At 45.7% G+C, this 15,498-nt stretch overlaps 1 protein-coding gene across 1 annotated transcript in view; it reads left to right on the top strand.

Annotated features, from left to right (window-relative positions):
- Nucleotides 1-14,935, top strand: part of GRIN2B (glutamate receptor, ionotropic, N-methyl D-aspartate 2B) — a 448,376-nt gene extending 433,441 nt beyond the window's left edge. The window contains exons 10-13 of the mRNA XM_012652167.1: nt 4,357-4,517; nt 6,304-6,491; nt 8,986-9,224; nt 11,542-14,935. Coding sequence (XP_012507621.1) covers nt 4,357-4,517; nt 6,304-6,491; nt 8,986-9,224; nt 11,542-13,419 — 2,466 coding nt within the window. The 3' untranslated portion in view covers nt 13,420-14,935. The remainder of the gene's footprint in view (nt 1-4,356; nt 4,518-6,303; nt 6,492-8,985; nt 9,225-11,541) is intronic.
- Nucleotides 14,936-15,498: the final 563 nt, after the last annotated feature.

The raw sequence follows: 15,498 nt of genomic DNA, 5'->3' as shown, positions 1-15,498 counted from the left end.
GGTCAAAGATCCACCCCGAGGCTTCTGGGGAGAGCTTCCAGGGAGGGCCTGAGGTGGCCCCACCCAGCCAGAAAGTCTGCTTGTGGAGGTGGGGGCTGTCTGAGTTCCACAATCTGGCTGTCAAGAGAAGATTTTGCTCTTCTCCCCCTCCCCTTGTCTGCAGTCTCCCTCTGATGTCTGCCAGCAAGCAGGAGCTCAAACTAGCTGAGCTCCCCCATGATGGCACTGTGGGCTGGGAGCTTCCAGCTCCAGGATTCCAGCCTGGGCTGAGAGCACAGCTTTCCTGTGGGGAGAGGGGTGCTCGATGAGTGTGCCATGGCTGGGATCCACACTGCACTCCCTTTTCAGTTTTGCCCACCCAGGCTCCCTCACCTCCCAAGATTAGTTCACAAATCTCCCCTCTCTGCCTATGAGCAACACGATCCAGTCCTGGGGGTATGGGATCTGGCCTGCAGACCTGTGCCCGAATCCCCAAAGATCAATCCCTTCCCATGCCAGAGAGAAGTGTGCTGGCCCCAAGGTGCCTATGGGGTGCTCAAGCAGTTTTGACATCCCTCTGCTTTGGGGTGTGCCCTGCTCTGATGGAACAACTGGGCAGGCAGCACTGGGGAGGGCCGGTGAGCAGGAAGCTCACAGTCTGAGCACCCCTTCGTCATCTGCAGGTCTTTAAGAGGAAAGGTTTGAGCCTCACTCTCAGTGGAAGCCCCAACAGAGAGGAGACAGCAGCTCCTGAGAACCCTGGCTCAAGTGTCTCTCTTGGCAGCTGTGGGTGGGTGAGGGGCAGGGAAGAAAAAGAGTATGAATTGAAGAAAACTAGCACTCCGGTCATCTCTGATCCTCTCTCCAGCTCACATGGAATTTCCAGGCTTGGGGTTCACATGGAGACCCCAGGACCCACCAGCTCCTTGTGGCTCCTGTAGTCTAGACCAACATTGGGAAATCTTTGTGTGGGAATGAGCAAGACAAAAAAACGCAGGGCTGAAGCCCCATGGGGAGGACATAGGTGTGTGACAGGTGGAGAAGCAATTTGACACCTGCCATCCCAGCTCAGGTCTATGGTGACAGAAAGTGAACCCAAGGGGGCTGGCAGCCTGGTGTTTTGTCCTCAAGAAGCTCCCAGTTCACTGGTGGCAGCAGCTTTGGGGCTCCTGAGTGTAGAAAGGCTCTCCTGCAGCCCGGGTGCCTGCTGACTGCCAGGGATGTGGGGGAGGGAGAAACCGCTCCACCTACCCTTTTCTCTGAATCTAAGCCTCTCAGGGGTTGGCCCCTGCCGATATTTTGCTCTTTGTTCTGCTCCTCAGCTTCTTCCTATGGAATCTCTTATAGGTTCTGACACTTTTCCCTCGCAATTACACCTGATCTGTGTTTGTTTATTTGTTTTCTCTTTTTCATCCAAAACTTTTCCTTCTTTCTGAGATGAACTGGCAGCTGGTGTCTCTGGTCAGCCATCTTGTCTCTAAGTCCCAGTTTGTCTTTTATCTTTTTATTTATTCATTTATTTATTTATTTTCGTAGATTGTGCTTTTGGTGTTGTATCTAAGAAATCTGTGTCTCTCTCAAGGTTACAAGTATTTTCTCCTAGAAATATGATCCACTTTGAGTTAATTTTTGTGTATCTTGTGAGGTGTGAAATGAAGTTCTTTTTTTGCACATGGATATCTAATTGTTCCGACACCATTTGTTGAAGACCATCCTATCTCCATGGAATTGCCTTTGCACTGTTTATGTATGAGTCTATTAGTGGGCACTCTCTTCTGTTCCGATGATCTCTTTATCTCTATGCTAATAACACACTGTCATGGTTACTGTAGCTTTATAATGAATCTTGAAGTCAGGTAGTATAAGTCCTTTAATTTTGTTTTTCTTCAAAGTTGTCTTAGCTATGCTAGATCCTTTATCATTTCTTTAGTTTTTAGTTATTCAGGAATACAGTTATAAAACAGCATCTAGAAATTTAAAAATAATTTAAAGTTAAAAATTTCTATAGAGTTGTATGGAAATATCCTGTAATGTAGTTTCATCGGGAAGTGAGGCACTCTGGGCATTGGATTCCATGTGGTTAATCAAAAATGGCTGCATATACCTTGCTTGGATTGCCAATTTTCAAAAAAATTAGAGTATAATAATTTATACTAGAATTGTATTGGCCATGATTACAATTTTCGTTGATGTTTCAGAAAATACTTCGCACCCTAGAGTATCTTAGTTATTCTGAGCACTAGTTGTCATTGTGCTAGCAAAGTGGGAGAATTACTGATTAAAGATAATTAATTATTATTTATATAGTGTTTACTTTTGATTTGTTGAATACCTTTCTTCAAACATCTGAAGTGTTTTATTTCACAGTGATATGCAAAGCATTCTGGTGTCTGTCTCTCTGTAAAGCATACCCATGTTTACTTTACTTGCTGGGGCAGTGAGCGATCACTGGGCCATTGGGGCCCTGAGCGTGGTAGCCACCACCGTCACTGCGTGATGTTGAGCAAATTACTTACCCTCTTTGGGCTTCAGTTTCATCATTTGTAAAACGAGAGGTTCGGACTAGTTAACCTTGAGTGGCCTATTCAGTTCTAAAATTTTTTGCCTCTTTTTTAGTGTCCTTATTCACTTAAAAATCATAACTCCTTTAAAAACAATAAAACAAAAACTATTAATGGCAAAAAGCACTGTGATGGGCGAAAGTGGAAGCTCTTTCAGGCAGGAAGTGGGAGTCTTTTAATGCACCACAGATTGCCTACCAGCTCCGCATGACTTTACTTTTAACCATGGCCAACACTGAGCAATTAAGATGGCGTTTATTGTTCCTGGTGCTGTGGTATTTTGCTTTCTGTGAAAACCCCCCATATTCTGAGAAGGAAAAGAATTGCTTCCAAGCCCAGACAATTCCAAAGGTTCAGAGAGCTCTTGAGTTGGAAGGTTAGATTTTCAAATTTATCTCCAAAGCAAATGGTATTGAAAACAAGAGGACTTTAAATATCCTCATCATCTTTCCTATGGCAGGCCACAGCAGAGCTACTCTGGTCATAGTCTACATGATCACTGCTATAGTAATAGAATGGGAAGCTGAGAGCCAGAAACTTACTAGGAAAGCAGAATATAGACACGAATGAAAAATAATGTAAGGGAACATTAATTGAGCACTTACTGTGTGCCAGGTGCTGTACCAAGGACTTCTCATACATTATATCATTTAATCCTCACAACAGTCTTAGAAGCTAGGCATTAATTGTCTCCTTCTTACAAATGAGGAAATGATGCCCAGAGAGTTTATGTTACTTGCCCAAGGTCACACAGTAGTAAGTGGCAGGGCTGGTCTTCAAAAATCCATCTGTTTCCATCTAGAGCTTAAACTCACTAACTGCATCAGAGACTAGCTCTCATAACCTAGCCAGCACATTTAGACAGTAATTGAATTTGTAGTGTGAATTACAAGATCTAAACCAAGAATAACAAGTACTGATGGGTCACTTTTGGGTAGACTGGATGGAAGAAAGAATTCACGGAAGGTATCCTGAAGAAATTGCTTTAAATTATATTTTGAAGTGAAGGACACGAATTGGCCTAGAGAGAAAGATGAGTTTATGCTGAGGAGATGGACCGTATGAGGCTGTGAAGATACAAATGAACAAATTAGGTGTTCAGGAAGCAACATAAAGACTTACTCATTGCAGGGTAATAGCCAGAAATAAAGCTGATGTAATAAGAGTGAACATCCAAGAGATTTCACTTTATTACGATCGGACTGGAAATCCACTCTCCGTTCTTAAGCAAGGGGAGGAATATAATTAAAATTGTCTTTGATTTTACAATTTATCCTGCAACTCATGTGGGGTAAATATGAGCTCTGAGCACATCAGGGAAGGTCAAGAGAAAATTTCTTAGCAAAACCTATTTGATACTCAACAAATTATCTTCAGGAGTGCAATATAGCTCACCTTGCTAAGGTCCTGCAGCGTTACAAACACAATGACAAGGTATTTAGGCCCTTAAATTAAGAGGCCCGAATGCAAATTTTACATAATTTGCAGAAATAGAAGTGACTAGTCTGCTGCAGTTAAGCTAACAGTACTTTCCTTTTTTGGCCCATCATTACCGGCATTGTGCAGTATTCATAAAATGAACACAGAAGAGTTATAGATTAAAGTTAGGGCTGGGCAAATAGAAATCTCTCAACAATATGTATTAAATTGAGTTGAATTGAAATCCACTTTCAGATAGCAATTGTGGCTCCTGAGTGAGGGCTAATGTATTTGGTGAATTATAGTTGGGTCTCTTCCATTATAAATCCACAAATGCCAACTTAATGTCTCTTCATATTTTCTAAACTGTTCTCTCTCTCTCTTTTTCTTTCTCCAGTTCCAGAGACCTAATGACTTCTCACCCCCTTTTCGCTTTGGGACTGTGCCCAATGGCAGCACAGAGAGGAACATTCGCAATAACTACGCGGAAATGCATGCCTACATGGGAAAGTTCAACCAGAGGGGTGTAGATGATGCATTGCTCTCCTTGAAAACAGGGTAAGAACTGCTTCCAAGCTCAGAGTCCTTCACATGTTTCTCACATTTATTATACATATATTGAATCAGAGGTACCAGTATTGCATGCCTGGTGCCAGAAAAGGTTAAATCAAAGAAGACTTCATTTGCTCTTTATGGATTTCCAAGTTAAATTTGATGGTATAATTCAGGCCAGTGTACAAAGATTCCTATGCTATTATTTATTTCTATGTATTTTCTATTTGTGTTACTATAACCATAAAACCGAAATGATATGGATGTAAAAGTAGGAGGGAAGAGTCCAGGATGAGGTTCCTGTGTTACATATGAAATAAAGACCTTTTGTCAGAAGAGGTGAAAATGACGGTTCTGGTGTCTTAGAAACAAGGGAGAAATAAAAGGAAAAACGTAAAAGTGTTTAGAAGAATGTGTCAAAGGATTTCCAATTTCAGCTTTTGTTGGCATTCTTTGTGATCCAGCTCTGTACTCTAAGGAGTGTTTGTTTACTTAGAGGAGTTTGTGAACTACAAATGTGTTGGCTTACACAGTCTCAGCCACACTGTCCCTTTGTTGATCTGGGCTCCAGAACCTACAGCTGTGGAATATGATAGATAATTGCACGTTATACATGCTGGCATTTGGGGGCCTAGACGGTCTTGTAGCATTTCCTTCGTTGTATGGTAACCAGCAGCATTTGGGCCTCCTCTCAACACCCCTGCACCTCCAGGCCGAGAAGAGCCACCTAGACACACGGTTACTTAAAATCCTATTAAATTCCATCTTACCACCATAAATAAAGTCACAGGAGATTTCAGAAGATGGGATTTGAGCTTGAGGGTAGGACCACTTTTGGCAGTCTGACCCCTTGTGCACCCACAGTTTTCAATCATATCAGAGCTTTCTATAGGGTTCCTTTTATAAAATGTTCTGTGTCTTATCATGCCAGAAGGGCTTGTTTTTTATCCTGAAGGAGGAACAAATCTACTTAACCTGTAAAAGTGAAGGGGGAGATGCATGATTTTCTTCCTTATAGACCTCGCTATTACTTGTATGGCTATATCTTAATTACTTCCTCTGCCTTTGATTGGTTTTAAATATGGATTCATGCCTTCCTGTCCCTAATCCTGGCCTTCCTCCCTTCCTATATATTCCTTCCTTGCAAAGAGCAATACATGAAATGAGGTTTTCATATGTTCAGGAATTTGAGACATCTGAGTTCTTCTAGATGTTTCTTTCTCTTGTAATGTCAAACTTTTGCTCTCACACAAGCCTGTGCCACCACCATCCCACCCCTCACCTCTATCCTTGTGCTGCGTAACAGAATATTGGAACATTTCTGACCACAAAAATAGTACTGCACGTCTATTGGAACACACACACCTACACTTATCCCCACTCCGGACTGTAATGAACCGAGAAATGAAAAATGTTATATAAATCTAACCCATGCTATTTGTTGCTATTGTTGTGGTGGTTACTTTTCATTATTTCTGTTATTATTTTTATTGATTCCTTTTTACTCCCTCTCCTTTTCAGACACAGTTTATGAGTTGGCTTCAGGCCCAACTTACATTTTCATCATTCCCAGTGGGAGGAAAAGAACTTCTCTTTTCAACCTGAAATCTCATAAAGAACAGTCTGGGATTTAGGCTTTAGATTCTGGCAGAGTTCCAACTTAAACCGTACTTTGAACCAGTTCTCCCAATAGTTTGCTGGAACCCTACTGCTTTATGTTAATGGCCCCATAGGTAGTTTTGTTCTGAAATTCCTCCGTTGGATTTTGTTTGTTTGCTTTCTTCTTGCACAGGAAACTGGATGCCTTCATCTATGATGCAGCAGTGCTGAACTACATGGCAGGCAGAGATGAAGGCTGCAAGCTGGTGACCATTGGCAGCGGGAAGGTCTTTGCCTCCACTGGTTATGGCATCGCCATCCAGAAAGACTCTGGGTGGAAGCGCCAGGTGGACCTTGCCATCCTGCAGCTCTTTGGAGATGGTAAGTTAAAGGAAGGTGCCCATTTGTCTTCTACCAACTCCCAGTACAAAACACCAACCTTTTCTCCTTCTCCATATCTTTAGCATGTCTATTTCCAGAAAAGCATTTCACAGTATATTGTAAAGTTTGGGTGGTATATATTAGTTTCCTTATTGCTGCCATAACAAAGGACCACAAACCAAGAGGCTTAAACAACAGAATGTCTTGTCTCACAGTTCTGGGGGCTAGATGTCTGAAATCAAAGTTTCTGCAGGGTTGGTTCCTTCTGGGGATTTTGAGAGAGAATCTTTTCATGCCTCTCTCCTGGCGTCTGGTGGTTTGCTTGTAATCTTTGGCATTACTTATCTTGTAGAAGCATCACCCCAATCTCTGCCTTCGTGTTCACTTGGTGTGCTACCTGTGTGCATATTTTCCCTCTGTACCTGTCTATGTCTGAATTTCCCTTTTTCTTAACAATCCCCGTCATATTGGATTAGAGGCCCATGCTACTCCAGGATAACTTCATTTTAACTAATTGCATCTACAATGATCCTATTGCCAAATAAAGTCACATCTTGAGGTGCCAGGGATTAGGACTTCAACGTATGGGTTTTAGGAGGATATTATAACATCTTTCAACCCATAACAGGGTGAAAGATGAGGGGAGAGGATTAGCGTAGTTTGTCAAGGAGGTATGTTTCTGGGTTGCAGGCTATAATCAAACCTTCAGGGATAAATGAAGAAAGGCTGATATTAAGTGTTCCAACCAATCATCTCACGTGTGGCCAACATAGTAGACTGAACTGTGGAAGGTCTCTGCTCTTTATGTGCCCAGAGAAAGGGCAAAGAAATAAGCTTGTGACCCTCTACTCATTCTTCCCTCTCTTCTGTCATACTCTCGCAGCTACAAGAGGCAGGACTAGACAGCCTCAGAGGCAGACACCATCAGCTACTCCCCAGTGTCATCCTAATGCTGACTGAGCAGCCAACTTGATTTGGGAAAATCTCATCTCCTATTTCATTATACTCCTGTCTTCTGCATTCCTCTTCCCTTTGCTGTCCAAAGTACTGACTCTTTCTGTTAGCCTCACACAATCTAATCCAGTTACGGATGAGCAGCCTGACTCCACTTGGCTCCACCAGCCATGAGCCAAGTGGCTCTCTAAATTGTGTCTGCAGAAGCATTGCTGTTAGGGATGAGATCAGAAGCAGACAACCACAGGTGGATTTTCAGACTCCAGGTGAAGTGGGCTGCTCCACTAGTTAGGAGAATCATAGTTTGATCAAAGAAATCAGTAAAAAGTGATTTGATTAACATTGGAAAGAGTAGGGCATCCTAGCTGGAGTGTTAACTAGCCATGTTGGTATAAGAGCTTCTGTAATTTTAGTGTAGCTGTCACTTAAAGGCAATTAACAGAGCCTATATCTATCAGGAAGAGCAGCAGCAGAGATGATGTGCAAAAGTTACCAAAGCTTTAGTCAGATGATGCAAACAAAGTTCAGATTTTTGACCAAACTGAAACTATTGGAATGGGCAATTTTCTTCATGAGGTTTTCAGGATTTTGCTTGTCTATGATGGGATGCATTCTGGCACACATGATTTCTTGTATTTTTCTTTTTCCTGGGATTTGTATCTTTCTACTTCCTAGTATCTAGCAAAGGGAATAAAGGTTATTGAAATCTTACATGAATTGAAGTAATCAAAGCATCCTTAAATAATATTAAAAGGAGGCAGGTTTGAATTTGGTGGTCTAATTTTATCCAACTCACTCCTCTTTGCTCTTTATATTTATGTTTTCCTCTACACTGGAGATCAGCAAATCTGAGGGGCCCTAGGGAATTAATCAATCTCTCTCTGTCTCTCCTCTCCCTACCCAATCTGCTTTGCGCAATTTTCGGAATCATTTGTTTGATTATGTTATTCCCCACTGTCTATAAAATAAAGTGCAGAGCACTGAGTCTGATACTCAGGTCCTCAGCACTCTTGCATCAATCTTTTTTATTCCGCTGTTTTGCCTACTGTTATTCTGTTTGAACTGTTTTGCATGCCTTTCCATGAACAAGCCTTGTGTTTCCCCATTGATCATGCTATTCCTGCTGCCTGGATTGCCCTTTCGCACAATGTAAATTAAAATTCACCCATCCACCACGCCCACCTCCAAGTCCACAATTCATGAAAACCCACTAGCCACGCCATCTGCAGAATTACTCTCGCTGCTTTGAACTCCTGTTACCTGCATATAGCTTGTCATACTGGTTATTTACATACCCACTTATACTGGACAGCAGAAGCAACATCTCATGTCTTTGTATCACCTATAGTACTCACATTAAGTCTTCACTGAATACTTATCGAGTACATTGATGAATTCATATATAATGGTATTAACAAAATTACTGTTATCTTTCTCTGTTCATTTTCTTTCTTTTTGTCTCCTTGTCTCTTTCTCTCTGTATATGTTTTTCTCCACTCTTCTTGTCTCTATCTGTTTTCCTTCTCTGTTCTGTCTCCAGGGGAGATGGAAGAGCTAGAAGCCCTCTGGCTCACTGGCATTTGCCACAATGAGAAGAATGAGGTCATGAGCAGCCAGCTGGACATTGACAACATGGCGGGAGTCTTCTATATGTTGGGGGCAGCCATGGCACTCAGCCTTATCACCTTCATCTGCGAACACCTTTTCTACTGGCAGTTCCGGCATTGCTTTATGGGTGTCTGTTCTGGCAAGCCTGGCATGGTCTTCTCCATCAGCAGAGTAAGTGCTTTGATTTAAATGTCTACAGCTTGTTAAAGACAGCTCAGCCTAGCACTGCGTAAGGCAGAGAGACCCAAGAGGGCACTAACTCCAGTCTTACGTTGTGAAAGCAAGAAACCACAGCACTTGCATTTCCCCAGGAGTTTGTATGATGTAATTTCGAGTGGCTCAAAAAAATGGGTGGCACTATATTTCCTTCAGAAACAGCTTTCTGTGTGAGACATGGGCATTCAGTTCTCTGTAAGAACTGGCAGATCTATCAAAATGGAAAATTTGGCTTTTTACTAATTGCCTTTCATCACCATTAGTTAATTCTATATAGGCTGCATTAATCATTTAATCCTTTTGAAAAATCACATTTCTATTTAAATAATGAAATGTTACATATTTCTCTTATTCTAACATACACAAAGATATGTTATTATTGGTGATTTCAAGGTTCCACTCTGTGTTTTAGCCATGTTGTGGGTTATGAGGAGTTAAAGAGCTTAACAGAGCCTTCAGAAATAAGTTCTGACTCATAAGAAATTTATATTCCAGAAACTTCTTTAATTGGAGCAAGAGCATAACGCTTAGGTCATTCGTTATTCAGGTCTCTCTTCATTTCTAGTGCAAAGTTAGACATTAGGAACGCAGTTTTGTATGTGAACAGGAGTTTCTTAAAAAAAAAAAAAGTGGACTTCTTTTGATTTTGTTAATGAAGTTGTGAGACTCATTCATGAGAGATGAGATCCACAATCCATATATGATCAACTTCAACTCAAATGGAGTTATGTAAGAAAATGGGTTTCTCATTAAATTGTTTCATCATTTGATCGTTTTCCTGTAGCATTTTACTGCTAGAGAACAATGTCTCCATTTGCTCTCTGGCTGTGAGTTGATTCAGGCCATCGAGTGGCATCAGGGCAGGAAGGTGGAACTGTGGCAGTTTTGGTCCCTGAGCCAAGTTGTCCCACTGTGTAGCCCTTTCCTAAGGTCTCAGGTAGATGCCAGAAGCAACGGAAGCTAGTGACCTGTAATAGAAATCCCACTCATAACCCTTTGACACAATTAATGCCTCTATAGAGGAAAAATGCTTGGCATTTTCTCCTAGCCTTGATCAAGAAGGGTTGGAAGGAAGGACTAGGAAAGCACCTGGAGTAATCACAACTAAAAGATCTATCTTGCTGATGCCCTGTGGGACAATGAAGCTCACCTCCTCTAAACCTCTGGTCCCATCCGCATCCACTGGGACAACTTCCCTTTCCAAACTAATCCCCTTTGTTGGAAAGACATAATACAAACAACCTCCTCTTTAAATACCTTCCCTTGCCCCAGAGAAAATTCCAAGTTTGCCCAAGGCAGGGAGCAAGATGTGAGTGGTAGGATGGCTTGACTTTAGAACCAAACAGACTGAGCCCTCCAGGAACCCAACCCATTTCCTCCCCTGGACGGAGTTCTTCAAAGCCCTGCCCAAGGAGCTATACGCAGGGAGTGCTGGATCAATACTAATTTGTTAAGACATTAATTATTTATGATAATATTAGGTGAGTGAGAAAGTACAAGAAGGAAAACAGGAGCCAAAGAAAGAACAAAGGAGAGAATTCAACACGGGAGTTATTTATTCCTATTTAGTACTGGGTATTTGTCCCAATTCTTCCCTCCCACAGTGTAGAACACAGCAGAAAAAAATCCTTCTTTGACCCCAGGGCTTCCTAATTCTCTCTCTCTGTGAATTTTGTTCACGCTTGGCTCAAGAAGAGAATTGCTCAGCTGTTATTTGGTGACCAAAATTCTAAAAGCTGCTCAAAATTTGTCAGAGCTGGGAAAGAGTGGCGATTGGAAGCTACTGAGCTCCCCTGTGTTTTGCTGCCGGCCAAGAGTGGCCAGCCAGGGCAGAACAACCTCAGCATCTATTGCCACTTATTTCCGGAAGGCTGACAGTATTTTTTGCTATGGATTGATATCCTGGCCTCATTTTTAAGATGTAAAAATCAGGGCATAGAAAGGAAAACAAAGGTAAGTCAGCGGTGGAGTTGAGGCAGGAAGGCTGTGTCTTGCAATTCTAGCCTATTAGCTCCAGTTGCTTGGTAAGGCCACGGCCCCTCTTTCATGGCCAGATCACTGACTTCAGCTCGTAACGTGAAACTCGCTACATTCAAGTGTCCAAAGCAGGCAAGCTTCTAGCCACATCTTTCTGTGAGTATATCAGGCTGCCTGCTTCATGTTTTCCCTGACTTTTCCTTATGCAGTTGGGCAATTAGTGGTGAAAATATTTGTTATGGTCACCCTTTGCCTCTCTGGAGACCTAATCCGTCCCATCCTGTTCTTGCTCCAGGGCATCTACAGCTGCATCCACGGCGTGGCTATCGAGGAGCGCCAGTCCGTGATGAACTCCCCCACCGCGACCATGAACAACACGCACTCCAACATCCTGCGCCTGCTGCGCACGGCCAAGAACATGGCTAACCTGTCCGGGGTGAACGGCTCGCCGCAGAGCGCCCTGGACTTCATCCGCCGCGAGTCGTCGGTCTATGACATCTCCGAGCACCGCCGCAGCTTCACGCACTCCGACTGCAAATCCTACAACAACCCGCCCTGCGAGGAGAACCTCTTCAGCGACTACATCAGCGAGGTGGAGAGAACGTTCGGTAACCTGCAGCTGAAGGACAGCAACGTGTACCAAGATCACTATCACCACCACCACCGGCCGCACAGCATCGGCAGCGCCAGCTCCATCGACGGGCTCTACGACTGTGACAACCCCCCCTTCACCACCCAGCCGAGGTCCATCAGCAAGAAGCCCCTGGACATCGGCCTGCCCTCCTCCAAACACAGCCAGCTCAGTGACCTGTACGGCAAATTCTCCTTCAAGAGCGACCGCTACAGCGGCCACGACGACTTGATCCGCTCCGACGTGTCCGACATCTCCACCCACACCGTCACCTACGGGAACATCGAGGGCAACGCGGCCAAGCGGCGCAAGCAGCAGTACAAGGACAGCCTGAAGAAGCGGCCGGCCTCGGCCAAGTCCCGCCGGGAGTTCGACGAGATCGAGCTGGCCTACCGCCGCCGGCCGCCGCGCTCCCCCGACCACAAGCGCTACTTCAGGGACAAGGAAGGGCTGCGGGACTTCTACCTGGACCAGTTCCGAACCAAGGAGAACTCGCCGCACTGGGAGCACGTGGACCTGACCGACATCTACAAGGAGCGCAGCGAGGACTTCAAGCGCGACTCGGTCAGCGGGGGAGGGCCCTGTACCAACAGGTCCCACCTCAAGCACGCGGCGGGCGACAAACACGGCGTGGTCGGCGGGGTCCCGGCGCCCTGGGAGAAGAACCTGACCAACGTGGAGTGGGAGGAGCGCGCCGGGGGCAACTTCTGCCGCAGCTGCCCCTCCAAGCTGCACAACTACTCGGCGGCGGCGGCGCCGGGCCAGAACTCGGGCCGGCAGGCGTGCATCCGCTGCGAGGCGTGCAAGAAGGCGGGGAACCTGTACGACATCAGCGAGGACAACTCCCTGCAGGAGCTGGACCAGCCGGCGGCCCCGGTGGCGGCGACGTCAAACGCCTCCACCGCCAAGTACCCGCAGAGCCCGACTAATTCCAAGGCCCAGAAGAAGAACCGGAACAAGCTGCGGCGGCAGCACTCGTACGACACCTTCGTGGACCTGCAGAAGGAAGAAGCCGCCCTGGCCCCGCGCAGCGTGAGCCTGAAAGACAAGGGCCGGTTCATGGATGGGAGCCCCTACGCGCACATGTTTGAGATGCCAGCCGGCGAGAGCACCTTTGCCAACAACAAGCCCTCGGCGCCCGCGGCCGGACACCACCACCACAACAACCCCGGCGGCGGCGGTGGCAGCAGCGGCGGCTACATGCTCAGCAAGTCGCTCTACCCTGACCGGGTCACGCAAAACCCTTTCATCCCCACTTTTGGGGACGACCAGTGCTTGCTCCATGGCAGCAAATCCTACTTCTTCAGGCAGCCCACGGTGGCGGGGGCATCGAAAGCCAGGCCGGACTTCCGGGCCCTTGTCACCAACAAGCCGGTGGTCTCGGCCCTTCATGGGGCTGTGCCAGGCCGTTTCCAGAAGGACATCTGTATAGGGAACCAGTCCAACCCCTGTGTGCCTAACAACAAAAACCCCAGGGCTTTCAATGGCTCCAGCAATGGGCATGTTTATGAGAAACTTTCTAGTATTGAGTCTGATGTCTGAGTGAGGGAAGAGAGAGGTTAAGGTGGGTATGGGAGGGTAAGGCTGGGTCGTGTGGCGCGCATGACACAGAGGGTGACGGGGGTGAACTTGGTTCCCATTTGATCCTTTCTTGTTGTTTTAATTTATTTATGGGATCCTGGAGTTCTGGTTCCTACGGAGGGCAACCCTGGTGACCAGCACCATCTCTCTTCCTCCTCCCAGTTCTCTCCTCCTTCCCCCATCTGTCAGCCCTTCCTGTTCCCATGATGCGACGCAATCGGCCCTCCCAGCAGGGGAGGCTGGAGTGGAAAAAGGAGGTGCTGCATGCAGGCTTCCTCCTAGTAGGCAAGAGCTCCTTGCCACCCACTTTGAGTGAAGCTAGGAGAACCAAAGGAGGCCACCTGAGCACAGAGGTAGCTTTTCCCCAACTGATCCTGTCATTGAGGTGAGGAAGCAAAAGCATTCTAGTGAGACCATGTAGCATACTGCTTGTGATTGAAAAGAGGCTTTGGCAACTCTTGTTGCTTAGATGATATCAGTCTTGGGATCACGTGCCAAGCAGAGGGTGCCAGGCCATGTTTATATATAAGCCAAAAAAAGTTTGCTTCTACTCCATGAGACTCATTAGTGGTTAGCTGGATTGAACGGTCACTGGTGGATGGGTGGATTATTGAACTGGAAAGTACATATAATAGAGTTTCATGGTGCATTGGAGGCAAGAGCAGGTGGATCGTGTGCGCGTGTGTAGTCATATACACTTGCACACACGTGTAGTCAGGTGCCTCTAAATGTAGAGAAGGTCACCTTGACTCTTGCAACATCCCTAAGCAATGTGCTTGCTTTGGCTTATATACAAACAGAGATGGTCACATGTTACCTGAATTTGGGCTGTCTCCCCTTCGGCCTTCCTGAATGAGAAGAAAGGAAGTTCTTGACGAAGAAGATTCTGTGGTCTAGACAAAGAAGGTGGCAAGCAGTCCTGCGAGAGCAGGTACAACAATGATTTCTCAGTGATTGCCAATAGTTGCAACCAGTTTGGGCCAAGAACTTTCCAGGAAGGCTAAAGGGAAACAGAAGCAGCCATAATTATTTTGCCCACACTTGGGAGTGAAAGATTCTATATAGTTCTCTTGAGCTTTTAGACCCTCAACGGGCCAAGGTTTGGGGAAGAGCTAGGTGAGGCTTTGAAGAAGAGTCGTTTATGGTAGGGTAAGTGAGAGAGGGGGATGTTTTCAATGCTTTGATCCCTTCTTACTTAACCTGAAGCTAGAAGAGCAGGCTTCTTCCCCAGAACTGATTACAACTGTTATGGAACAGACAGCTGTGAGAAATGAGCTCGGCTTTGTGAGTGCAGCTCAGGAGGCGCAGAAAGAAGGGAAGAGACTTGGAAGAGGGGGAAGGGAGGCGGGGAGGGACTCTCCACCACCTCTTTGGGCCTGGCTCCCTGGGAATGTGACTTGAGCCCAGAGTGAACACTCTTGGTAGAGGCCCTTTCACCTTCCTGCAACACCTCCTTTCCCTCTCGGATTGTACCATTCAAGAATAAAAAAAATATGTATAAAACTCCAGGGATGAGGGTACTGGCATGTATGATGCCCCCTTCACTTAAAGTTGGAAAATGGAGAAGGGAAATGAATATTTGTCACTGCCGGTCCCAAAACTTGGGGTAGGGCTGTTCTGTGGGTCAGTTCCACTGTCCTGCCATCCTCCCCTGCACAGGGTGGCATCCAAAGAGCCCCGGGTCTGTTTGGAAGCTTGACCGCAGGACCGCCATGTTGCACACAGGACACACAAACCAGAAAGGTGCTCATCCTCCTCTGGAAGGAAGCTGCCATGTCTCTTCAAGTCACACCCTCCAGGGCTGCTCTTTGCCTTCCCGTTTGCCCTGATTCGAGACCCTTCCTCATCCCCACCCTTGACTGCTGCCCCCACCCTCCTCCTTGATTTTTACCTCAGTATCTTTCATTTTAAAGCCAACTGAAGGCCTTGTAAAGCTCTGTTTTCTTTCCGAAATGAACGTGGGGGCAAGGGGCTGAACCTCTCACAGCTTTGCAGAGAGGGGCACGAGTGCTTTACCTTAGAATCAAGGAGAGACTTTGG

This window comes from Propithecus coquereli, unplaced genomic scaffold, assembly GCF_000956105.1.
Source record: "Propithecus coquereli isolate 6110/MARCELLA unplaced genomic scaffold, Pcoq_1.0 Scaffold381, whole genome shotgun sequence".
NCBI lineage: Eukaryota > Metazoa > Chordata > Mammalia > Primates > Indriidae > Propithecus > Propithecus coquereli.
Note: the sequence above shows the minus strand (reverse complement) of the source record. Positions and strands in the feature narration are given on the sequence as shown.